This window comes from Amia ocellicauda, chromosome 20, assembly GCF_036373705.1.
Source record: "Amia ocellicauda isolate fAmiCal2 chromosome 20, fAmiCal2.hap1, whole genome shotgun sequence".
In the NCBI taxonomy this organism is placed as follows: domain Eukaryota; kingdom Metazoa; phylum Chordata; class Actinopteri; order Amiiformes; family Amiidae; genus Amia; species Amia ocellicauda.
This window is the reverse complement of record NC_089869.1, coordinates 24,340,659-24,366,107: the sequence shown is the minus strand read 5'-3', so window position 1 is coordinate 24,366,107 and position 25,449 is coordinate 24,340,659. Positions and strand designations below refer to the sequence as shown.

General features: G+C 53.0%; 1 protein-coding gene across 1 annotated transcript in view; it reads left to right on the top strand.

The window, feature by feature from the left end:
• LOC136715810 (cadherin-23) overlaps positions 1-25,449 on the top strand; it is a 104,236-nt gene that overhangs the window by 11,708 nt on the left and 67,079 nt on the right. The window contains exons 2-4 of the mRNA XM_066693188.1: positions 10,965-11,107; positions 11,608-11,655; positions 12,687-12,779. Coding sequence (XP_066549285.1) covers positions 10,965-11,107; positions 11,608-11,655; positions 12,687-12,779 — 284 coding nt within the window. The remainder of the gene's footprint in view (positions 1-10,964; positions 11,108-11,607; positions 11,656-12,686; positions 12,780-25,449) is intronic.

Sequence of the window (25,449 nt, the reverse complement as noted above, 5' to 3'; positions counted from 1 at the left end):
TGGCAAATCCAATTACCTGGCAATCTGATTACAGCCTCTGCACCGATCCCCAGGACGATTGCGCGGTTTACGGAGCCGTGTTTTCCCAGGGCTGAGTTGTCCGCGATTGGAGGAGATTTCGATAGGAGAACGGCTGACAGAGAGAGAGCGTCCCTCCGCAGGTTTCTGAGTGGGAGACCACAGCGGGCAATGTGGGACTGCGGGTTGAGGGAGACGGCAAACGCTGGTTTGATGGAGGGTGAGGGTCGGAGGTCACGTGCCCCAAGTCCAGCAACTGGCCAAACTGGAGGGAGAAAGAGGACGTAAACAATGACTGAATTAAAAATAGAAATTAAAAGATACACACAACGCTGGGGAGATTCTGGAATACCGTTTTGCTTTAAAAAGATCAGTTTTAATTCTGTCCACTCTTGTCACTCATCCCCTTTGGGTTTCTCTTGCGTCTGCATGTCTGCACCGGTACACAAAGCCATTGTGTCACCCTGGTTGTTACCCTGGGGCGAGTGGAGAGCTGCCCGCTGTGAGAGGAGAAGAGTTCATCCAGGTCCCGCAGGGCAGGCGACCGCTGACGAGGCACATGGCGCCGGGGTTTATTACGAGCTGCACGATGTGAAGGTGCAGATTGGGTCGTATACTGGGCAAGGAGGTGAAAAGAAAGACGAGGAGTTTCAGTGTCCAGTGCTGTGGGTCAGTGGGCTGCGTTGGGACAGACGGGGATATCGTCCTGGGCGAGACATTGGCTCCGGTGGGACGCAGCGCTCTGACAGCCGTGTCGTAACCTGCGCCCGGCCCTGACTGACATGTCAGCCCTGCCGCGCCGCGGGTCGTCTCTCTGCCAGCTCTTTCTCTCTCTCTCTCTCTCTCTCTCTCTCTCTCTCTCTCTCTCTCTCCCTCCCTCCCTCCAGATTGGCTGAGAAGGTCAATTGCCAATTTGCTTCTGCCAACATCTTTATCAAAACAAATATTAATTTTTGCTAATTAGGACCTGCAGCTAATGAGCGTTACAGATAATTAGTTCATTTATAATCCATAAAACAAGCGTGGCTCGTTAGCAGATCAAATGTGCCAGCGCACACAGACACACAAACACAGAGACCCGCACACACAAACATACAAACATAAAGACCTGTACACACAAACACGGAGACCCGCACATACACAAACCCAAAGACCTGCAGTAATAAACACAAAGACACAAAGACCCACGCACACAAAGCCCCACACAAACAGAGACCCGCACACACAAACACAAAGCCACACACACAAACACAAAACACAAAGACCTTCACACACAAACAAGAACAGAAACCTGCACACACAATCACAGACAGATCTGTGCACTGAAATCACAAGCACACTACAGACTTTTTTGCTTGTTTTTCCGCTTCGCAAATATTTATTGACATGAGCACACTGGCTTGGGGGTTTAACACACAGGATTTCAGTGCCTTGCAGATATAAGCACAGCCTTCATCCTGCGGGGACACACACACTCACACACACACACACACTCACGCAGGGCCACGCCGGCTCAGTTTGTCTGGCTGTCAGCCGGGAGGTGGGGCCCCTCCGAGACCCTCGCAGCTCCTCTCTATCGCTCTCTGTCTCGGCCTGGGCTATCAGCCGCTCTCACATTCCCCTCTCTCAATGTGAAAATAATTAGCAGGATGATGGCCATGCTCTGGGGATTGCAGTGAGTGAGTGAGTGAGGCAGGCAGAGAGAGAGAGAGCGAGTCAGAGAGGGGAGGGGGATGTGTGAGTTTGTGGCCGTGTGAGTTTGTGGCCGGGTGGCCGTGTGAGTTTGTGGCCGGGTGGCCGTCTGAGTTTGTGGCCGGGTGGCCGTCTGAGTTTGTGGCCGGGTGGCTGTGTGGCAGTGTGAGTTTGTGGCAGTGTGGCCGCATCAGCAACAGATGGAGAAGCTGCGTCTCTCTGCTGCCTGAGAAGAGACTCCAGGTTTCCAGAGCGAGAAAGAAAGAGAATGATCCCAGACTCCTCGTCCTGCTCTGGCCGCTGCCACGCCCCTGTCCCAGGGACCACACTGTCTCTTGGTGCCCACACCGGCCCGGCCCCCGCCATCTCTCCGTCAAAATGGGATGCAGCTCCGGAGTGAGAGATTGCGGTGATGAAGACAGGATGTGTGGGAAGAGTGAGGAGAGAGCAGCGTCCCGTGGGACACCATGCCAGCGCATTCCTGCTCACCATCAGCTGGACTCAACAGTGAAGTGGGCGTTTCAATACCCCACAGACTCCCACCACGGCCCAACCCCCAACTCCCCCCGTGTCCAAAGGCAAGACTACCCTTCTGACAGATGTGTTCTGGTTTGATCTTGAACCACGTTATTGGAATCCCATAAATCCAGTGCACTTAACCAGGAGAAGATCCCCGACAGGCGCGTGTGTTCGCTCGGTGCGCAGCCACACATGAAAGGCGATGCTATTATTTGGGTTGCCTTTGTTCCCCCGGCGCTGTAAGTAAAGCGCGCCCCGATGGGTCATGAGCCTCTGAAGTGATTTCTGTGAGGGAGCAGCGCCTCTCCTGATGGAAATGTCTAAAACCCGACAGCGGAGGAGATGGCTCCCTTTGTCTCAGTGACAGTAGCAGACAGGCCGGTGTGGACGGCACCAGAAGCAGGTATTTCATTTCTCGTAGCAACGCAACTGCTCCTAATGGCTCCAGTTGTGAGCTGCATCAGATTGCTTTCAAAACCGCTCTCTCTCTCTCTTGCACTCTCTGTCTCTGTCTCTCCGGGCTCTTGACAGGCGAGGAGCTCGGTGGCGTTGATGGAAATTGCCTGCTATTAGAGCTGCGAGCTTCTGCCACCCCAGCGCCGCCTTGCCAGTCTTCTGCGGTTGCTTTTGAACGACTTCGCAGGCGGGCGGCTACTGCACGCGCTCAGAGCCGCTCAAACCCCTGGCCACACGGCCCCCAGACCAGCGAGACCCACCCTCACAGACACCAGTCCTCAGTGAGCCTCGCAACGCCTGCAGCTAGGAGGCAGTGTGTGGAGGACTTCAACTTGCAGGGCGTTTTGTATGGGGAAGGCATACACCCCCACCATGCTTTCTCTCCTCCCTCTCCCTCTCTCCCTCTCCTCTTCACAGTCACGGTCCCGTAAAGCAGTGGTTTTGTGTTCTAGAGCGAAGGATTTCTGTTTTTTTTTTTTTTTTTTCGTCTTACTCTTGCTTTAAATGTACCCCCTCCCCACCTCCCCCCCAAAAAAGAGTGAATTCTGCTTTTCCTCAGCACTTATCACTAAGAAAACGACCTTCAGGCACTGTGTTTGGGAAGAGCGGCTCTCCATCCGTGACAGATTTGGCTATAAATCTCCGGAATTAATATACACACTCTCAAGGTCTATCATCGTGTGTGTTGTGAAACACAGGAGTCACTTAGAGCGCGGCGGGAGCTCCATCCGTCATCTGCACCGCGTCCCGCCAGCGCTTTATTAATGCCCGGCGGTGTGAGCAGAGGTGCCGGCAGCGCAGCACCGAGGCACATCCATAACGCCATGTAATGCACAGTGTAGACACTGAGCTGAGTGTGAGAGTGAGTCCCGGTGCAGATTGGATCTGCGCCGTGGAGCCGGTTCCTGCCGCCCCCTGCCTTCTGTCACACTCCGTCACTCGAGGACACGGTGAGAACTGCCCGGACAGACACCCCTCTGCAGACCCCTCTCCACACACTCTCTGAAGTCTGCCCTATCGGCATTCATTTTTAATTTGACTACCGCTCCACCACTGTATAATTCATGGGGTCCTGTGAGGTCACGTGGGTCTGGGGTATCCAGACACATTCGTTCATCTAAATTAATGTATCAGATAAAAAAATTAACTTTGGCTTAATCTATTTATTTCCATTGAAATAAATAACACGTTTGTTAGCATTTTATTTCAGGATGTTTGTTTTAAATAAATAAATAACTATATAATTTAAAACAATCTTCTTGCCCTTCGGGTTACACTGCAGGTGTAGAAACGTGGCCTGGCAGTGACCCGACTGAGCCCACAGCATAGACCCTGCAGGAGGGGTCGGGACCTCACAGTGCAATCTGAACCCAAATCAGCAGCCGGGGCGGGTGGAGGCTTGCGTGAGGAATAAATACGATCGTCTGAATGGCACCCTAGTAAAGTTGTGCGATGGTGGAGCTGCCAGGCTGTTTACGCTGGCGATGTAAGGAGGCTTAAGGAATGTAAATGTTTAATAAAGCTCAGTCTGCTGTCACATAACAAGCTGTTGCAATAAACATTATATTGGGAGCAAAGTCTAACTTTAATTTAGAATTTAATTACAAAGTGTTAATGGAGTAGAAATTGTTGCACTGCATTGTTATTAATTGCATCAATTATCCAATTAGTCTAATTGCTTTTCTTGGCTCTGCATTCTAACTGGGCGTACACAGCCTTCCGGAGGGCACAAGGTGTTTTAAGTGGGAAGACGAGGCGGTGGCGGGGGGTGCAGTTATCAAAAGAAAATAAATTGAAAATTCTGATTCCACTGAATAATGCAGAATTAATTAGCTCGTTGGCAGAAAGAATCGAGAGCTGTTTGCCCTCCTGACAGCCCCGGTATTGATTCCGCCGCCCTCGTCTCCTGCCGCTCTTCTCGGAAACCCTCTCTCTCTCCGTGTCTTCCCCTTGCCGCGGTGGCGGGGCGGGTCTATGAGCTGCCTGTGCACCAGCCCGCCGCTCGGACTGTCAGCGCAGTCTGAATCTCACGCTCAGGCGCGCCGCACACAGCTTATTAATTCACACAGCCAACTGCTCCGCGGCACTAAGACACCTGCTCATCAGGGTAATGGAGCGGATAAAAACACTCGCGTCGGAGAGACTTAAAAGTGGAGTGCAGAGTCAACGCAGCGCAGCCCGGTGTTGGTTCTGGGCTTAACTGCACTGCTGGATTGTGCTTCCAGTGGGCGGTCTTCGCTTTGATGGCTCTGTTACTTCCAGCTTCCTAATTCCCCCATCAGAGTGGCCCCGGGGCCCCAGCCAGTAGTGAGAGAGTCTCTCTGCTCTGGCACTGCGACTCAGCTCCATTTGTGTCCTCTACCCCACCCCTCGCTCCTTGCCAGACCCGTGTCCGGACCCTCTCTGCATTCGTGGCGGGGGGAGGGGAAGGGCAGGGGAGTGGCTCTGCAGCCTCTCCGGGTCTCCGTGGGGCCCTCATAGTGGCACTAAATCTCCATGTGGGGCGCGCAGCTGATTTCTGTGAATCAACAGGGGAGCAAAGGTTGCCGCGGCATCAATAAAGCACGGCGCGGCGCCTCCTGGGACCCGGCGGCATGGCGCTTATTGATTCCTGCCCGATTCATGTCCGCTCAGCCCTGATTTAACACACTTGTACTGGTGTTTAAAAAAGCCATAAAAAAACAAAATCACCCTGGCCTGCCATCTATTATGTCGTCTGTCTTTGCCGCTGCGCTGCTGGGACTTCGTTTTTTATTTATTTGTTCCTTTCTTCCCTCCGTCTTTTTTTCTCCCCTCTGTTGCCGGAGAGCCTAATCCCGGTCTCTGCTTTCCCACCGTGGAGACTTTGTTTTCCCTGCCTGTGGACGGGCTTTTAAAGTTCCTGCTTCCTGCATTTATTCAGTGTAAGGCCACCTGGGACTTAGTCAAACATATGTATATTGATATATATATTAATAGGCTGAATATCACCGGCCCATTCCTGCTGGGGGGTAGGCTATCTGCTGGGGGTCTCTGCCTGAGTTTTTGTGATGCTTCAGCACCTGAGCGAACGAAACCTGCTGACCTTCTCTGCAGGATCGTTTATAAACCCAGAACGGAGGCCCTGAGTCTGGAGATCTACCGCCAGAGTGATGCTAATTAACTGCATTTTAATTGGGAGGCAGAGGAAGTTGATATCTTGAATTGTGGAGTTTGGGGCTCGGGGCAGGAGACGCGCGGCCCCCGCGTGGTGAACCAAGCGCCCACCCAAAGCAGAGACGGCGTTTCCAGATGTGGCCGCTTGTATTGTGTCAGTCGAGGCTGCTTATCTAGACGTGCTTTTTGCCAGCATTAACAAAATTCAATGTGTTTTTTCCCATTGAATGTGTGTGCAATTTCCTTGTGGGTGAATCCAGTGAGGGATGATGCAGTTGTACAGTTGTAAAGCACTTTGGGATCATTCAGGATAAAAGGCAATATAGAAATGGAAGATATAATTATTATTTAATATTAATCTGAGACAGAAATGTGCCTGTTCTGAAGTGAACCCTTCACACCCCTCATACGCTGGCACCCCCCCGCTCCCTGCTTGCACCCCGCCCACCAAGAGCTGAGCAGACAGTGTGTAGCGGAGAGGCACGGCCATGCGGAGAGAGATTAACTGCGCCGTACATCACTCCTGTATGAAAAACAGGGGGTTGTGGGAGAGGGGGGGGGGGGGGGTCGGCCTTTTAATGCACACGGCTGTATCATTCATAACGGTAATACTAGCATCACTTTCTCCTAAATGGCATCATTTATCAGGAGGCTCAGGGCTTCGGCGGCACAGATAACCAGACTCTGACAAAGCGCAGGAGCACAGACACACACTGCCTTCTGCTCTGCCTGGGAGCAGCAATTAAACAACAACACAACCCTCCCTCTGAACACACACACACTTGAGTGATGCGCACTCACAGGGGTGTGTGAAGTCGAACTGAAGCACAAACACACACACGCAAAGAGTGCCAGAGTCCAGTGTCTCTCTCTCTCTGTGGGGCGTTGAGCTGGTCCTGGTGGACACTGTGTGTCAGGGGACCGGGTTCAGGGGTCTCGGCGAGGGACACCAGTTGACACTTTAACCTTATCCGTCCCCCCCCAACCCTGAAACGGCACAGATCTCAGAGGGCATCCAGTCACCTCCCAGATCAATAAAGAAACTCTGAGCGTCACTTCCTGTGTGGCCCCCTCCTGGTGCCTGTGTTTGGGGAGAGCCTGTGTGTCCCCCTCCCAGGGCACCTGTTCTGAGCGCAGAAAACAAACCGTCTCGCTCAAAGGCAGACTCTCGTGTGCGGTTGTTGTCTGTGTGAGCCGCGGAGCGCAGCTTTGATTTGCTCAAGTGAAATGCTAAATGTACCCACCAGGGAAGCCGTGACTCAGATTCCTGCACAGCTTTAAACCGTCTCCCCCCACTCTCCCCACAATCGCACACGTCCCACCCCGGCCCACCCTGGCACAGCTGCATTACACTCACACACACACATGCACACACTTACACTTCCAGCTCTTTTTTATTTGAAACAGGAGAAAAAAAAAATATTATTAATGAATAGGTGGTAAAATGCTTAATTTGCACCGTCTTCAAGCAAATTATAGCTCACATTGAAAGCAGCTGGATTTGCATAAATCTCATTAGAAACCACAAAAGGGGGTCATAAATCGCGTTATTAATTAGTGCGATTTTCTTTCTTCTTATCGAAAATGAAATGTATTAATAAAAATAGTCGGGGTGTTTGATTACAGAGGATAATTATTTGCTCAGTGTTACTCCGCAGTGACAGCGCAGTCGTGCTCAACCTGAAGTGTTTATGAACCTCTAGTGTCTGCGGGAGTGGGGGCGAGACATTGTTTTGAGTGGGTCGGCCGTGGAGAGGGCGGGGGGGTGGGGAAGGCGTGAGGGATACATTTTTCAATTTGGCGATGGCCCCCAAGGTCCTGGGAGCTTTCTATGGCCACGCTGCCTGGCTGATTAGCTGGCCTGCCTTGCCGATGATGAATGAAACCTGCAAACTATTCCGTGTCCAATTAAAAGTGGATGAGAAATGCAGCCGTCCTGCCAGATTCGAGGGGACTGCGTTCTCCGGTGTGCCGGTCGGCTCGGGCTCTCGATAAGTGCGAACAGGCGGTGTGACAGGTGCAGAGCGGTGGTGGTGGGGGGGCGGACACCTGGCCGGGCTCTCCCCCTTCAGCCCTCTGCTCGGAGAAGGTGTTCCACGTTCCCTCCCGGCTGCCAGCCACGCTCTCTGTCACACTGGATGAATAGGAAGTGAACGCCGCAGGAGCCAAGATGATTCCTGCCCGGCCTTCCAGGGCCCAAGTTACGCCCCGTCACCTGGCCTGGCACCGGGAGCCCATCCTGGCTTCACGAGCCACAGGTGCGGGGGCTGACTGTGTTGCTGAAACAGGAAAAGCACACATTCTCATATCGCACGCGCTTCTACTACAGGGAAGTGTGTAATAAATATCCCGCCGCGTGTGTTGAGCCGGGGGCGGCCCGGGCTGCGTTGCAGTGGGAGTCTGGTTTCCATCCTTGCTGTCGAAGCCAACAGCAGAATACGTTTTGTTTTGTTTTGCGTTGTTTGTGTGTTTTTATTAGAGTTTGTATAGATGAAGTCTGGAGAGATTTCCCTGTGTAAACTGCTGCGCTGTGTGGCATTGACACTGGCCTTTGTGTGGGGGAGCAGGCAAGTCACATGGTGCCTCGGTGCCCATTGCCGCTGACATCGTGGATCAATACAATCTCCCCTTGGCGTGACACGCGTGTCTTTGCAGTGCATGTAAATATGTCCGTGTACGCATCAGTGTGTGTTTCTGAATTGACAGCAACAATCGTTAACGACTGAATAAAGTGAACACCCCCCCGCAGGTGTCTGAGCCTCTCAGGTATAAACTGCACTGTAGCGGTAATCATAATCTCCGGAGCTGCATAATGAATGCAATCTAGCATCATTAAGAGTCCATGATAACTAATTGGGCCTAATTTAATTGTCTGAATGTCGCTCCACTCTAACATCTCAATAACCGCCAAACATCGGCAGCGCGCGATTGGAGATCTTAATCTCGTCCTGAGAGCGCAGCAGTGCGGCCTGGGCAGGATGGGGGAGCTGTGCGTTGTTGTAATAAGCACTGCGGCGGCTGTGTCACCGGCTTCACTCTGTTATTACCGGCAGCGCTCAGCCTTCTGGTTTGCATTACAATCGGAGGAGAGTGTGCAATGAGAGCCAGGCATCGGCTTTCACCACAACCGTCTTCACTTCCCTCTCTTTCTCTCTCTCTCGCTCATTCAGCCGTTCCTTCAGCTGTTGCAGTGGCCAATTATGATCCAGTTACGCGTTAGTCACTGGAAGCTGCTGAGGTTTTCTGTAGGCGAATTCGAGGATCTTCGGTGAGATTCTCTGGATGCACGGAGGTGTCTGTCCATCTGTCCATCCACTCAGCACCTCCCCAGTTGTGTGCGTTACCCTGGGGTGCATTACTCTGGGGCGCTAGGGGCAGGGGTGTTAAGAGAGAGTCCAGTTCCATCAGCCATTGAGATCTGTCTTGAAATCGGTGTCCAGGCATCGCCACACTGTTCACAGGCTGCCGAGCACGATTAGTATGCAGTGAGTCTCACAACGGCGGTTTTGGAATTTAAAATGTAGTTGATGGAAAAAGGAGAGGAGGATTGCAAATGTGTGAGTTACTTAAAAAGTAAGTAAACACACAAACAAACACACAAAACTGAGTTGAGGTCCAGTTCCCGGGGCTAATATAAACTTAGCAGTGGTTTGAAAGCAAGACCCCTGCGGACCCCCTACCTGCAGGCAGTCGTATCTTCAGGCGCTGACCCCTCCGGCTGTCGGCCGCTGTCCGGGGCCTGAGAGGAGTGTGGGGGTGTGGGGTGTCCGCGGAGCAGCAGGAATCCCCCTCCTTGTGAGGCAGGACCGCTGGAGACTGTGAGGTCTGCGTGTTTACTTTCATTCCGATACCTGCATAACCGTGTCACATTAACACACACACCCACACTGACGCACACGCCTCCCTCGGAGCGCTGTACTGCACACACACTCTGCTCCTCCACCGTCATCTTTATTATAATTATAATAACAATAATCAGTGCCTTTCATACCTAGAGGGCTCTCAAAATAATAAAAGGAGAGCAGTACAAATAACTAATTTAATATAGAAAAACATAACAACGTAGATTATTAGTTAACCCTAAAATAAATACAATTAACTCATTCATTCATTCCGCCAGCACACAGAGGCCGTGTGAAATGGAAGTGTCTGTCTGTTTGTCCGGTCTGTGGGGGTCCGTGGGTGTGGAGGTCAGGGCTGGGGGAGAGCGGGGGGTGAGCCTGGATCACAGACGGAGAGATCCATGGAGGAAACGGCAAGAAAGAAAAAAATATCAAGCCAGCGTGCCCAGGTTGTGTCAACTCTCTGCTCGGCCATGGTCCTGGGGTCTCGGGCTGCTCTGAGGTTTGTGTTGTGGTCCTGGGGGTCTTGGGTCTCGGGTCTCTGTAGCCTCCAGCCTCCCAAGGTCACCCTCACGCTGCAGGCCTCGAAGCTGATGAACTCTCCCTCACTCCTTCTCTCTACGACTTTCTTTCTCTTTCTCTGTCCGCTTTGCTCCGTCTCTCGCTGACTTTCCTTCCTCACTCTCTGTCTTTCTCTGCCGCAGTAAGTCTCTTTTTTTTGTTCCCTTCTTTCTTCTCTAACTAACTAGGGAGCTGGGAGAGAAGAATAGCTCAGGGTTAAACTAATTGATTTTATTTAGTTTTTCATATTAGTTAAGAAGGTGGTGGGCGGGGGCGACTTTAAAAGAGCAGCGAAGATTAAATGACATTTGAGATTTCAAAGAGAGCAGCACTGGAGGCCAGGGTGCGAGAGAGAGGCTCTCGAGGGGGCTGCCGGGCTGGCGATGCTCTTCGTGCGGTGCGTCACGGTGTGTGTTGACGTGCGAGTCTCAGTAGGGACGGATCTTGTGCTTCGAGCGATGGATTTGAACGTGTCGTGCTGGCGGTTGTCACACGTGCAACTCCAGATGGGCCGGCGGTGTTTGTGTTGGTTTGTAGGGTAGAACGCACTTCCAGTGGCGTGATTCAAATGTCCTCACAAAATGTCCACACACGTGGGCACCACCGGTGGCGAGATACAAACCCTAATGAACCCTTAGCGCCATTGTGTTCTTGGTCCTTGTTTTAAAATGTGATGTGGCCCTGATCAGGCCACGTGCCTCAGCTTCCTCACTCCCTCACCCCCTCCCCCTCTCTCTGCAGGCGCCTCGGTGACCCAACTCCTGGCTCGAGACCCCGACAACGACCCACTGGTGTTCGGCGTGGTGGGCGAGGAGGCCGTGCGGTACTTTGCCGTGGAGAGCGGCACAGGCGTGGTGTGGCTAAGGCAGCCCCTGGACAGAGAGGTGAGGGGAGAGAGGGAGAAGAGGAGGAGGAAAAGTGGGGTAGAGAGAGAGAGAGGCAAGTAGGGAGCAGTACTTAGTGTGAGAAAGGGAAGGAGGGAGGGCAAGGGATACAGCAGGAGTGGAGAGAGGAGCTGGTGAGGGGCTTGTTTTGGGCAGAGGGAGCTCTGACTGGAGCCAGAAGCGGGTTGCCAAGCATGGCTCACATCTGCACAGCTGTGTGTTGAAGCAGCTGAGCCTCTGAGCCCTGGACTGCAGAGCCGAGGCACCGAGGCAGCTGTGTACGGGGGGTCAGGAGCGTGAGGGCAGCTGGCGCCAGTCCTGCCGGAGGCCTGCGGCCCTGCTCTGTACTCGGCACAGCATCACGCATGAGCTGCAGCCCAGAGAGTTTAGACGAGCAGGACAACACGTGACCCGGTGTTGTGATTACGAGGGACCGCGTGGTTTTTGTCTCCTCGGAGGTTTGGGCAGATTTATCACACCCCTCTGTGTTTTTCTTTCAGACGAAATCGGAGTTCCAGGTGGAGTTCTCTGTCAGCGACAATCAGGGGGTGAGTATTGAGTGTCCTGGGGGGACAGTTTAGGAGCTGGAGGGGTAAGTAGCAGATGTCGTGGGGGTGGGGGGCTATGGTGAGTGTAGCAGACACTCTGGGTTGGTAGAGAGTTTACAGGGGGTTTTGGTAGTTGGGGGGACAGGCAGATTGGGGGGGGGGTTACTGCAGAGGACAGGGAGGAGGCGAGTGTCCTGCAGGGTTGGGGGGGCACTGGACAGTCCCATCTGAGAGCTCCGGGCCTGGGCAGAGATGCCCAGCAGCGAGTGAGAAGGTGGATGGATCGGGGGAGTGATGAGAAGTGAGAGCCCCCTGCACAGCGCTTCGAAATCGCCTCAATTAGGGATAGTTTATTACTGGCGCTGAACGAATGGGCCCTGGGATATATGTAGAAGTCCTGAATTAATAAATGCAGTAAGGTTTGGGAATCATAAACCAGATCCTCGCCTACTTGTTACACACGCCAGACAGAGCCCAGAGCGCTGCGACGGATGATGAACTGAATTTAAATATCTTTTTTTTCGCCCCTTAACAAGCTTAATGGCTTGGCTGAGAGGGCAGTGATACAGTAATTGTACCGATTACAGCAGCAGACCCGGCCTGCGTGCGATCAGAGCGCGTGTTCATAGTCATGCTGGCTTTAAAACGCAGAGGGGGAAGTGTGAGCTGATCAATTATGCTGATAAGTGATTTTCTCTCTCCTGCTGGGAGGAGGGCGAGGGTGTCAGTGTGTCTGTGTGTCTGCGTGTGTGCGTGTGTGGCTGTCACCCTCTCCCAGCCCCGCCCCCCCCAGGACCCCTCTGCTCAGTCCTGCTCACGCTGTGTGGGCGGCAGTGTCCCAGAGCCCAGGCTGACTGTGTGTTTACACTGTGCATATCAATTGTGTTTGCGTGTTGCCAACTATGTGCGCCCATGTGGGTTTTTCGTCTGGGAATCGTCTGGCTCTGTTTCACCCTGTGTGTGTATTTCTCTGCTCTGCGCAGGTGTGTATGTGTGTGTGTGTGTTGACAGTGTGCGCTCTGTGTTTGCAGGTGATTAAGGGCACTGTGAACATCCAGGTGGGCGATGTGAACGACAATGCTCCCACCTTCCACAACCAGCCCTACAGCGTCCGCATCCCCGAGGTACGACCCCCTGCGCTCACTCTCCCCTGTCCCCTCTCCCCGAGCGATAGAGGCAGTAGTCTGATCTTGTTCAGTGTTTGCTCCTCTGAAGGCCGGGCCCCGCGCCTCACTCGCTGTGCTTGCCTTCATCTGGAAGGGGTGTTTGTTTGCTGTAGTTGCTCGGCCGCAGAGGTCGCCGGTTTGAGTGGCTCCGCCGGTGAGGAGCGGACACCGGGTCTGAGAGCCGCCTCGCTGCCGGAGTATCAGACTGGGACTTGATTAAAGGTCGGCCGGGGGTCGGGTTCCATCTGCAGAATGTTCTCTACTCAGGGAACAATCCGTCAATGCTGTCAGGGCCGGGCTGGCACCGACGCAAGGTCAAGATCCAACTTTAATTCACTCCGCCAGGGCCAGAATTATTCCTTGTTTTTTTTTCTTCTCCTCCTTCTAATCCTTCTTATAAAATATTTGTCAGCTCTGTACACAGCGGCGGCAGATCGGTGGCACCAGGAGGCGCCCCGGCAGCCGGCAGGGAGAGAATTCTGCCCGTCGCTCGCTGTGTGTTTTGCAGACACAACAGAGCACCTCAGCTGGAGTCTCTGTTTCAGCACAGATTCCAGACTTGGCCTGGCTTGGCCTCCCCCCCGCCGCAGGCAGACGGCCGCCAGGTGTTCACGTTTAGAACCAGGGAGGGGGTGTGATGAAATCCCTGGTGTTGCTTCACTGCAGCAACTTTGCACGCTTTTAAAACACAGCCTTCTGAAAACCTAAACCTAAAATTGCCATTTTAAAGGGAGATGTGCTGTTTAGAGATCCCCAACGCAACGTCTCCAAAGGCCTCCGCAGCACGCCGTGGACAAGTGAGGAGGAGAGGAAGAGATCTGTGTAGGACACTGCCTGCCCTACTTCTGCTCTGCAGGGGCCGGGCCTCCCGACACGGTCTGCAATAGGACAGCGGTGCAGATTGCAGGAGAGAGAGGGAGAGCGTGTGTGTGTGAGTGGGCAGGGGTGCGGTGGTGTGGTGGGGAGTCGCTGGTGGGTCTGGATTCCGGTCATCGGCCGCACACAGACAGTAGTGACGCTGGTCCTGCTGCTGTGACTCACTGTCTGTTCTCAGCCGCCCACACCACCGTGCCACAACCACCTGCCACTTCTCTCCGCACAAGCAGAGTGTTAACACCCCACCTTAGCATGGGCGGTTGGGGGAGGCGAGTGGGCTGAGCAGTGTTCGGTGAGATCCGTGGAGATGTTTTCTCTGTTTGTTTGTTGGCTTGTCTTCTCTGCCACAGTGAAGCACCGGCTTTATCGTTATGTGCATGGAGGAGAGGACCCCTGCAGAACCCCTGTCTTTCTCAGGTGTGGCACCGTGCCCTGCCGACGCTCACCTCTGGGGTGTCTGGGGCACTGTGGAGCCGCATGCTCGAACCCAGAGCATGTTAGCCCTGTGCACAGAGCACAGCCACATCACAGGCCGACATGAATGCGCATCATCAGAGCAGAAGAACTGCCAGGAAAACTGCATAATCCCATAATACTGATGCTCGTTTTAACAGGACAGAGCTCGGCAGTGACAACAGCTGAGGTATTGATACTCCTTGTCTGTGGACTATGGACTTAAAAACTGTGGACTGGACAGCTCAGACAGGTCTGTAGAGACCAGTCTCCCAACAATGACATCAGGAAGCAGTTCCATGACACACTAGGCCTCGAGACAGAACTTAAGAAACATAAGAGAGTGTCCAATCGAGAGGAGCCCATTCGTCCTATCGTGCTCGTTTGGTGTCCATTAATAACTAAGGATCCTATCCAGTTTGTTTTTGAATGTTCCCAAATTGTCTCTTCAGCCACATCGCTGGGGAGTTTGTTCAGATTGTGACGCCTCTGTGTGTGAAGAAGTGTCTCCTGTTTTCTGTCTCGAATGCCTTGAAGCCCAATTTCCATTTGTGTCCCCGGGTCCGTGTGTCCCTGCAGATCTGGAAAAAAAAAGATCACGTAGTCTCCTCTGTTCCAGGGTGAAAAGGTTCAGGTCCCTCAGTCTCTCAGTAGGACATTCATATCAGACCTGGATGATAGACTTGATGTTAGACCTTCCTTAGATTCGTTTACACATGCCGTCCCAGAGCGCAGACTGATTGAAATGCACTCATTCCATTCCCTCAACCAACTCCTGTCTCTTTTATTTTTTATTTTGAAACGGCCTCATTACCCGTATCATGTGTATAGCCTTGGGTCATGAGCTCAGAATGACTACGTCTATCAGCCTGTCGCTCATTAAACAAGCCGCAGCCACAGGACCGGGGACAGGCGGGAATATCGTTACCAAAATACCAGCGCATCCCCGTCTCTGCAAGGGCAAGCCTAGCCATGCCATTGTCAGTGAGCTGGCAGACAGTGAATTAGTGCCTTCTCAGTTCGCAACCGAAACTGTGCCAAAGACCGTTCCTGCTTAGACCCAGCGGAGCTGTGAGCTGTGGAGAGCCCCCCGTCCAACGCGCTGCTCCCTCGTTTCAGCGCCCCTCGCTCCTGCGCCGCTGTGCCGCGTGGGTGTCTGTCAGGGCTGTTTAACTCCGGGGGAGAGGAAGGGCATCGATGTCACCAGCTGCTTAATTTGAGCCCATTTAATAGGGAGGTGCGGCTAATTCTCAAGGTTAGGTGAGCTGCGGCGCCCACAGTGTCGGGGGTAATCGAGTGCTGTGGATTTATGCATGCGGAGCAGGAGGGCGGGAGGAGGCGGTGCGGGAGTGCGGAGCCGTTAATAAAGCTGGGTGCTCGCAGCGGGACGCCTGGGGCCTTTGATCTCTTTAACTCATTTTCCTTTCCGATCGGCAGCCCAGGGTTTCATTACCGCTACCTTACAGGGTAACAGCCATGAAATGCCACTATTAATGGTTTTCCCCGCGCGCTCTTTAGCTTCCTGTGATCGTTAACGGACAAGGATTCATGCTGTTTTGTTAATATGTACTTTTCTATTTTTATCTGCACCGGAGCGGTACATACAGTAGAGTACATGCCGTCGCACCCGGCGCGCTCTCAGCTTGCCACGCGGAGGCTGAGGGGCTGCTCCCCACCATCTGACCGGCCCTGGCAGCGCGGGATCGGCCTGGGTCTCCCCCAGCACACACCTCTGTTCCAGCCGCCATCTATCGAGTTATTTACTGCTTTATATCATTTTTAAAGGAGGGAATAAAAGGCGAATACTTTTACAGGCTGGTCAATTGCCTTCCCCTGTTGAAAACTCACTGCCGCGCAGTACATTTCTCATGTCAGGCCCCCCCCACACCGATAACGGTATTAACAAAACGTATTTCACCATCTGTCCCGCGCCGCTCCAGCCCTGCAGGCAGCGGTGCTGACGGTGTGCGGTGATGCGGCGTCTGGGCAGCCAAGGCTATCTGTGCAGGTTTCGCTGAGGAGCTGCGAGCGCTGGGATTAAAAGCAAACATGTGCCGAGCCGAACGGTACAGAACCTCTACTACTGGGTCGTTCTGAGATGAGTTGCCAGACAGGGAACAAAACTACAACACCCAGTCCCTACGGAGCAGCAATACAGAAACCGGTTTCCAGCAAGCAGGTTTACAGACGGCTGATGCTACAGGAGTACAGATTCGTTGTCATTGAATTGCCGTCGACTTGCATTGTGTTATCTGCCTTACAGTGTTTACCCCCTTTGTGTGATTGTAAAGACCATTCTGCAGCATTAATAAGCCGCCTTTCTTCGAGGGTTTTATAACTTTTCCAAAGATGGCCGTCTCTCCGAGTGGGGCAGGTCGGGCCCGTGTTCTGCGGAGGCTCAGGGACGTGACCCCGACTCTGCTATCCTGTTTGCTTGAGCTGGATTATCTTAATAACATTTCTATATATGTGTTGGCCCCCATCTTAAATTGAATCCTTCTCTGAGACCGTGTGAAAGCAGTACAGCTCGTCCTCGCTGCCACTCAGCGGAGGACCGGCAGGCAGTAAAACCTGCGGTGAGAGGAGCCAGACGGCAGCGGCCCCCTGAGACCGAGGGAGTAAAATTGATCTGCAAACATTTCACTTTGGGGAATCGATAGGGACTCCTTTGATTGAGCTATCTTGCGTATTATTTATTTTTATACTTCATATTGAGAGCGATGCTGCCGTCGGGCACCCTGCCAGTGGAGGGGCATGCCAGCCGTCCTCTCCCTGTCACGCCGGGCCAGGCTGTTCCTCACCGCGCTGACGGGGAGCAGCCCTGTCTGCCCGCTGTCTGAAGGAAATCCATTAGCCGGCTCCACTCCAGGGGATAAGCACAGCACTGTTGACACTTCAATATAGGAAGGCAAGCGTCTTTCAGAGGCACCTACCTGATAAAGGCGTTTAGGTGTTTACAGTTAAAAGGTTTATTCATAAACGCTCTGGAAATTGCACGCTGGGAAGATGTATGTAAAGCAAATGGCTTCACTTGTGCGGCCAATTTTTGTGTTTATTTCTTAGTTACTGTATCTGTTTGAGCATGAAGAGCACCTCGATTGCCAATGCGTTTCCATCAGTGCAAACCCCTCATCTCGTTAGCAGCCCCTCATTTAGCGCGGCCAAACACACACGGGCGAGAGCGGTGCGGCAGCCGAGAGCAAACGCCACCGAGGGTTGTGGAGTGAAAACCATTAAAATGTCATTTTCCCTCTCCCTGCTCTTTAAATAAACCGGCGCTCCCCCCAACCCCCCCGTCCTTCCCTGTTTTTAACAGCCTTGCAAATTGAACTTACAGGCGGACACGCTGTTATAGATGGGGCTCAGATAACCTGCGGCAGGCAGGAGTCAATCGCTGGCAGATCTAGGGATTCGTTTAGATTCACTTATTTATGTATGTTTATTTAGATTTATGTATGTGTTTATTTATGTTTATTTCTGTGTATTTTCTTTCTTTCTTTCTTTCTTTCTTTCTTTGCTCCGTGTCAGGGGGAGTGCGTTTGTGGTTCTTCCCCGAGGAACAGGAGAGCGCAGTCAATCACTCTCACACATCCCTGCCCCCTCTGGCCTGAGGTCTCATCTGTTCCTGACTCACACAGTCCGTACAGAACAGGGTCTGTCTCTCCTCCACCAGCGTCTCTCCCGCGGCTGCCACGCGCGCCGCTCTGGCAGAGGCAGGACGGGTCTTCGATCACCCCGTCGGCGCGGCTCTCTCCTCTCTCCCGGCTCCTCGGACGCACTCTTGCGTTTTCTCCTCTATTCCGTCTCTATTCTGATGTCACGCCAAGCAGGTGTCATGTCTAGAAAGAGATTGTTGAATCACAACCCATTCAGGCCCAGTCATTGTGCCCGGCCGCACCTGTTTGAAACCCTGTGTTTCTTTGACAGATTATGACACATGCACAGAGCACACAGGGCTAACAATAACAATGGCTCTGTGCAAAACTTTCCCAGGATCACTCTCAAACCAACACTGCCACAGAAATATGAACCCTAGCCTATGCCTGCCAATCGGGAGCCTGCAGCAGTTGGATAGAGCCGAGCGGACAGTGCGGACAGCGCGGCCCTGCTGCTCCACGGCTGTGTTGGGCAGTGTGGTTTTGGCACCGTGTCAATACCCCTGGGAGAGAGGTGTGGGGCCGCCGCCGTCTCCGGGACGCTAATGGCCCGGTAATGGCTTCGGCGTTCGAGCAACGAGGGCTGGAAAAAAACCCAGCCGGCAACAAACCTCATTACCGCCCTGTGTATTCACTCTATGCAAATCCCCCGTCCCCTGACTGAAACTTGATTTGCCTTAATAGAGTTTTATAGCTTTCCAATTTGCTCAGATCTGTTTTGGCTGTCACAGCGCCCCAAACCGCCAGCCCTGCTGAGACACTCTCGATTGGAAAAAAAGGAAAAAGATCGGGAGAGAGAGAGAGAGAACTGCGATAGGGATCAGATTGACCTTCACAGTCCTCTCTCTGTCTCTCTTTCTCTCTCTCTCTCTATCTCTCTCTACACTACTAATCCACTCCATCCCTGGTGTCTATTGATCCTCCCCCCTTTCTCTCCCAGTTCAGAGCGGCGGGGGGTGTGCCATGGTTGATAAGTGCTGCTGTTCTAATATGAATGTATCAGAAGTAACGGAGAGTGTCAGCGTCCTGTATGGAGCCACAGAGGCGCAGTTCTGCGTTACTCTGTGAGGAGTAGTGAGGCCGCAGCCCAGGCTGGTCCTGGAAGGCCTTCGCCCCATTATCCACTGGAGTTTAACTAAAAAGACGTGTGCACAGCAGTGTGATGTAAAGCACGCATCGTGGGCTCAGACTCGGGGGCTCGGGAGTGTCTCTGCGCAGCTGGAAGCTCACAGCGCTCCGGTATTTCCACCCGACTCTCGGTCTTGAGCTGTGACCGACCGCATTAGTAACGGGCTTGATCATCCGCTTGCTGCCCCACTGCGGAGCGGGACAAGCGCAGCAATCAGGGCTATTGTGTCACCTCTGCAGCTCTGTGTGACACGGGAGGCTGGGGCTCGGAGGCTGATACTAATGGCATGAAATACCCCCCCACTCCTCAGGTAGCCATTCAGTGTGTCTGACTGAGGCGTCACTGCCGGACAGGTGTCTGTAGCAGGCCTCTCCAGAGCGGCATTTTCTTGAACTAGTCTGTGGCGCAGTTGCCTCTGAGTTCAGTCCTGCTAGGAAAGTGTTGTGTGTCTTCTTTTAGTGGTTGCATACCCCGGTACAGAGCTGCGGCCCAGCTGAGTTATCACTCTGCGGTTTTGCTCCAGTTTGGTCTGTGAACGGTGCCGATGCCTGTGTGTGGGTCAATGTTGCCGTGTTGTTAAGTCACGCCACGGTGTGTGTGAGCCGTGTTAAAGGAAATCATTAATAGAAGTGCAAAATCTGACCAATCTGAACAACAAAAGCAACGCAGATTGAATTTGATTTACTTGCACTTTATCGTTGAAGTCGTGGGTACTCTGGCTACTCCCACTGGGAAAAGCTGTGCAGCTAATGATGGGAAACAACTTTTCACTTATTTATTTATTTGTATTTATTTATTCTCCTCTCCCGGCAGAGCGAGCGCAGGATTTAACTACAGGCAGCGAGAGTGCGGGGCGAGAGCAGTGTTCAGCAGAGCGTACTGATCCGCAGCCGCCCTCTGACGGTTTCCCTCTCCCCATCTGAATCCACACCTCCTCCCTCTCTCCTCCTGTCCTCTTGATGTATAATTTATTTAATCCCCGAGTTTTAGTGCTAGTTTGGCCGTCGGGTTCCCTAGAGAGGCCGCAGTTGGAGAGAAGAAGTGCTGAGCGACAGTGCCACAGTTCTCCGTGGAGGGAGAGACGAGCTCTTCCACCGACTGCACGGCTGGAGCACCGAGAGCACCGAGAGAGAGCGATGGAGGTGGGGGGCTCTCGTTCACATCTCAAACAAACTCACATTTAAAGCTCACTCTGAAAATCACAGTCAAGCTCCCTCTCAGCTCAGAGAGACTGATTATGTCCTAAAAGGCTCGCTCTTTTTCCCTGTTAAAGGGACCAAAAATAGAGGAAGCCTAATACTGCCATCATCCTGCGTCCCTGATCTCTAGAGAGAGAGAGAGAGAGAGTGGGGGAGGGGGAAAAGGGGAACAGGAGTGCTGGCTTTTCAAAGCCCCTCTTCAGATTGCTCCTGTTCACGGGGAGGCAGGAGGGTGATTGAAATTGCAGGCCTAGAAGAGTCGCCTGTTTCCCAGCCCCGTGCGTCCGCCGCGGGGCCACCGCCGCTGCTGCAGAGCCACATGAAGTGATTGCACACCCCCCCTCAGCACGGGCACTGTGGCAGCTGGGCTCATGGGTTGTGCTCTCTCTCTCTCTCTTTCTTTCTTCCTCTCTTTCTTTCTCCCTCTTCCACGCTCTCTCTGCTCATTGGCGCCAGCAGCAATGCCCTCCCCAGGCGTCTCTCTCCCCAAGGGTTGTCCCCAGCCTAATCTGGTCCCAGTAACAATAGTAGCGGAGAAATTATAATAATCACAGTAATAATCATCATCATAATTACAGGTGGTGTAAAATGCCAGCATGGCTTTACTCTGCAAGAAGAAAGTCTGAGTGCCCTGACATTGGCATCACAAAAGACCTTGTGTTTTACTTCTCCACTCCGAGCGGCGGCTGCACACAAAGGGGGTAGTTTGTGCGCCGCGTGTTTGTTGAAAGCCGCCCCTTTGCCTGCTCCTCTGCTCTCTTTCTTTCTGTGCCCGAGTTGTTTCCTCACAGTGTGGCTGGCGGGCAACGGGCTGAGCCTCTACTGCACACCCAGTTCTGCGTTCTCCTGCACTCGGAGAGAAAGAAACACACGGGAAACTCTGAGACTCTCAGGCTTACACACCAAAGAGTCACTACACAGGCCAGTCTCAGTGCTCCTCGATTAGAGAGGCAACCGAGAGATGAGCAGCTTCATGGACACCTCCGAACACCCCACCCCACCCCACCCCCACTTCTTTGCTGTTTTAAGTCTCCATAGCCTGCGATTGAACAGTGAGTCAGGACTGGTCCTTCGGCGCATGTAAGCGTCACATGATGAGCTCCGATTAAAAGCAATTGAAACCCATCCTTCCCAGTGTGGGGTGCAGCTCCTCGGCCCCGGGTGACGCGGCGCCCACCGCGAGGCAACAGCAGGCGGTGCTGATGGAATCGCAGCCGCCCAAGGCAAAGCAGTTGTTTTACATGGGCTTTCATCGAGTGACATGTACTGCCAATTGATCCCGCGGCAGAATCGATGGCTGTGCGCGATGAGCCACCAGCGCCGCAGTACGGAGGGGCCAGGCTGGGCAGTAGGGGCAGGCTGAGCCGTAGAAATGCCCTCTCTGGGGGCTGGCAGGGGCAGAAGGATGGCCGGAGGCTGTTTATGCAGATCAGAGTCTGTGCTCTGTGCTCCGGCCGTCCAGCGAGGTGCTGCCGCAGGGTTGGCTGACCCCGCTGTTGAAGGGCCCCGGGGTCCCCTGGCTCCCATCCTCACTGGGCTCTCAATTAGCTAATTGAGACCAGTTATCTGACAGCTCTTGACTGGGTAATCAGACTGCCTGAACCCTCTCCCCCCGGTCAATATGACACAGCACCCCAAATTGCCCCCCACTGAGGGACTGGTCCACGGGGTGTCTCTCTCCCCTGCCCTCGCTCTGCCACCACCCGAATCCCCCTTCCCGCACTCTCTCTCTCTCCCTCTGCAATCACTCCGTGCCCCCCTCCACTCCCCACGAACACCCTTCCCCTGTAAAGAGCTTGACTGATTAAAGCTTCTGTTTCACAGTGAAAGAAGAAAAAAACTGGAAAAAATAAACGACAGCAGCCCCTCCGGCACAGCCGTTTATATGGTAATAAGTTCCTGTCTAATTTACATTTAATTTCTATCAAAAATTGATTTCCTTCCAAAAGGGGGGAGCAAAAGAAAAGAAAAGAAAAGAAAGTCTGACCTCAAAACAGGACTAATGAAGAAGCCGGTGAGCGGGCGGGGCGACGCGGCGCTGGCCGTGGTGCCGACTGAGCGCCAGCCGCGCTGCCCGGCAAACCAGACAGCCGGAAAGATGCGGTCAATATTTGTTTAGTGACTTTTTGAGAAACCCATTGTGCGTTAGCTGAGGTGGGATTGTGCGCCGCATGAGAAGCAGGTTCCGTTTTAATTTATTACAATATCTCATGTGTGGTGGGGGGGGTCCCATTGTGGTGAATAATCTCGTTGCAGAGCGTGGCGGGCATCGTTATTGGAATTTATAACGAGCGATTTTGATTGAGCGAACGGCCTTTGTACTGTGGGCTCCCAAACCGCCTCTTCTACACTCGCACAGGTCTCACACTTTACACTGCACGCTTTCCCAGTGCATGAGTGTGTGCGTGTGTGTGAGTGTGCGTGCGTGTGTGTGTATGTGAGTGCGTGTGTGTGAGTGAATGTGTGAAAATTAGTGTGTGTGAGTGTGTTAGTGTGTGAGAGAGGGAATGTGTGTGTGTGTGTGAGTTTGTGTGTGTGTGTGTGTGAGAGGGAATGTGTGTGTGTGCATGTGAGAGAGTGAGTGTGTGTGAGTTTGTGTGTGTGTGTGTGTGAGAGAGTGAGTGTGTGTGAGTTTGTGTGTGTGTGAGAGAGTGAGTATGTGTGTGTGTGTGAGAGTGTGTGTGTGTGTGTGTGTGTGTGTGTGTGTGTGTTACAGTGAGTGAGAGCAGCCCTGTTCATCAGTCAGTCTGGCTTGATGATCAGTTCCTCAGGGCAGCAGACTCTTCCCATTTCCTCTCCCTCTTGGCCCTCAGCTGTTGTCCCTAATTATGTGCTTTATTGGACACATTTAGCGTCTATCTGCTCCCAGATCTCCCCGCTCTCCCGGCCCGGGCAGCACTCTTTGAGCGCAACATGCATTTCACCCCGGCACGGGGCGGCTGGCAAATAAAAGATAATATCCAATTAGAAGCAGATCGTTAGCGGGCTTATCTGATTCATGCTGCAGGTAGGCCGAGAGGCAGCGCAGCCCGGCCTCCCCGCTGTGTCGGAGCCGTGCTGGAGGGGCGAGCGGAGTCAGTAACTGCACTCACACAGACCCCCGGGTCAGTGGCTGCCTGCCCAGTGAGCACATAAAGCTCTCTTATGTCATCTATTAACAGCCATTCACAGCTAATTACAGCGGGAGCAGCAGCCGCGGGGCAGGGCAGGGGGTGTCAGTGCCCTCTCTGCCTGAGCAGCGCCTCCCTCTCCCGGTGCCGACCCGGCCTGGCCCGGAGCTCCTCTCTCTCATATCGACCGCAGGCACACGGAACAAGGAAGAGGCGTCTCTCTGAGTGCGGAGCGGGGCTGGGGATGGAGACATCTCTCTCTTCTGAATATTTATTTATTTGACTTTTCTCCCCTCTCCGGTCCATTTGAGCTCTTGTCCTCACCCCCCCCGGCCCGCCCCCGAAATGTTCTTTCTCTGTCAGGTTTTGAAGAACAATTGCCTGAAATCATCTCGGATGGCTAGGTCTGCGAGTCTGAGATGGTGCTTTATGGGAAGGGGTGTGTGTCTGTCGGGGGGGCCTGGGTGACAGGCTGTGGTTGTGAGCCAGTTGTGAGGTGGGGGGGTGGTTGTAGATGGATATTTACAGAAACTACAGCAGAGTGAAACCAATCTTCCCAGACCATGCCAGCCTGTGATTTACTCTCCCGTCGCTTCTTTCTCCTTTCTCCACTCCCTCTTTCTCTTGTCTTTTTCTCTCCTCCTCTCAGTAACTATCTGCTTCTCTGTCCTCCTCTCTCATTTTCTCTCTACTTCCTCTCTGCTCCGTTCTCTCTCCCTCCTCTCTCTGTTCCTATCACTCTCTCTCTCCCCTCTCTCCCCTCTCCCTCTCTCTCCTCTCCACTCCCTCCCTCCCTCTCTCTCTACTTCCCCAGCCCTGCGGTGACAGGCAGTTTCGATCAGCTCTCTAAAAGCAGGGAGGGAACCTGCTTCAGCTCCATTAGCCTTTACTATGCGATTCTCTATCAGCCGAGGAAAAAGACTCTTTTCAAGCAAAAAAAAACGAAATAAAAAAATATATAAAGATAATTGAAAATCCGATCTGAAGCAATTTAGTTGCGCGCTGAATCTGAATGCTGTTCTTTTCTTTTTTTCCCTGGTGTGTGTGCCGGGGTGAGGGCTGCAGGCTGGGGGCCGTGCAGGATTGTAGGAGCAAGTCCAGATATTCAGCACTGATGGTGAAAGTCCTGTTGCACATATGCAGTGAAATGTCCGTACATTTCTCTTAGAAATAAATATATATAAATCTAGATTAAACCGCTCTTACGACTGCACTGAACTGCCTAACATGGCAATCTATTCCACCAATTAAAAATTCATCAAGCTCTGTTCAGTTTTAGGAGGATGTGGGTCGTTAGAGCAGTCGATGAATTTTAAGCATGGCGTGTCTGGGTATTCAACCCTTTCGCTCGGCGCTCTGTGCCGCTCTGATCTGAGCCGCTCTGGCTGCATGGCTGTGTGAGCCGCGTGTGCACAAGATCATCGTTATGTGACGATATTAATGTAAGTGTTCCACACCTAAAATGAGCTCTCCACAGACTGGCACCTCCACTCTTCTACACCTGGGGGAATGGCTGCTGATCTGGAGCAGAGCGCTCTGGCACTCCTGTGTGTGTGAGTGTGTGTGCGTTATTCTGGAGTGTGTGATTGTGTGTGTGAGAGAGAGAGAGTGTGTGATTATGTGTGTGTATGCATGTTCCTTTTTAGACTGGTGCAGAGGCTGGTATTTACAGACCCCCCACACGTCTGCACCTGTAATTCAGGCGGCCCAGTATGCACAGTTAGTCCCCTTTCTGCCATCCATTAACAGCCATTCTGAGCTAATGACACCAGCAAGAAAAGCACACTGAGCAGTGACAGTCCGCATGGCCCGAGCAATCAGGCGGCCATTGTCGCTCCCAGCTGGACTGTTCTAGCCATTGTCGAGGGTCCAGCCGGTCCACTGAGACCAGTAGCAAGGGGTTATTGTGCAGCCGGCCCACAACCGGCTGACCTGTTCTGCTGAACCTTTTAACAGTGCAGGGAAAAGGCGTTCATATAAAGCTGCTTAAAGAAACATCCTGTCTTTAATCGAGGCTATTCTCGTGCCACTGTTCCTCAGCGAATGTTCCCTGGCACAGCGGCCCCAGACCCGGAGAGACCCCGTCTGTGGGCTACGGGGGATGTCAATCAGTCGCTCAGGAAGAGGTGGTGTTATGTGGCGACTCACGAGGCTGTTAACTGCTGAAGTTTTGTGTGAGATGAGAAGCAGGGAGCCCCCAGCCCT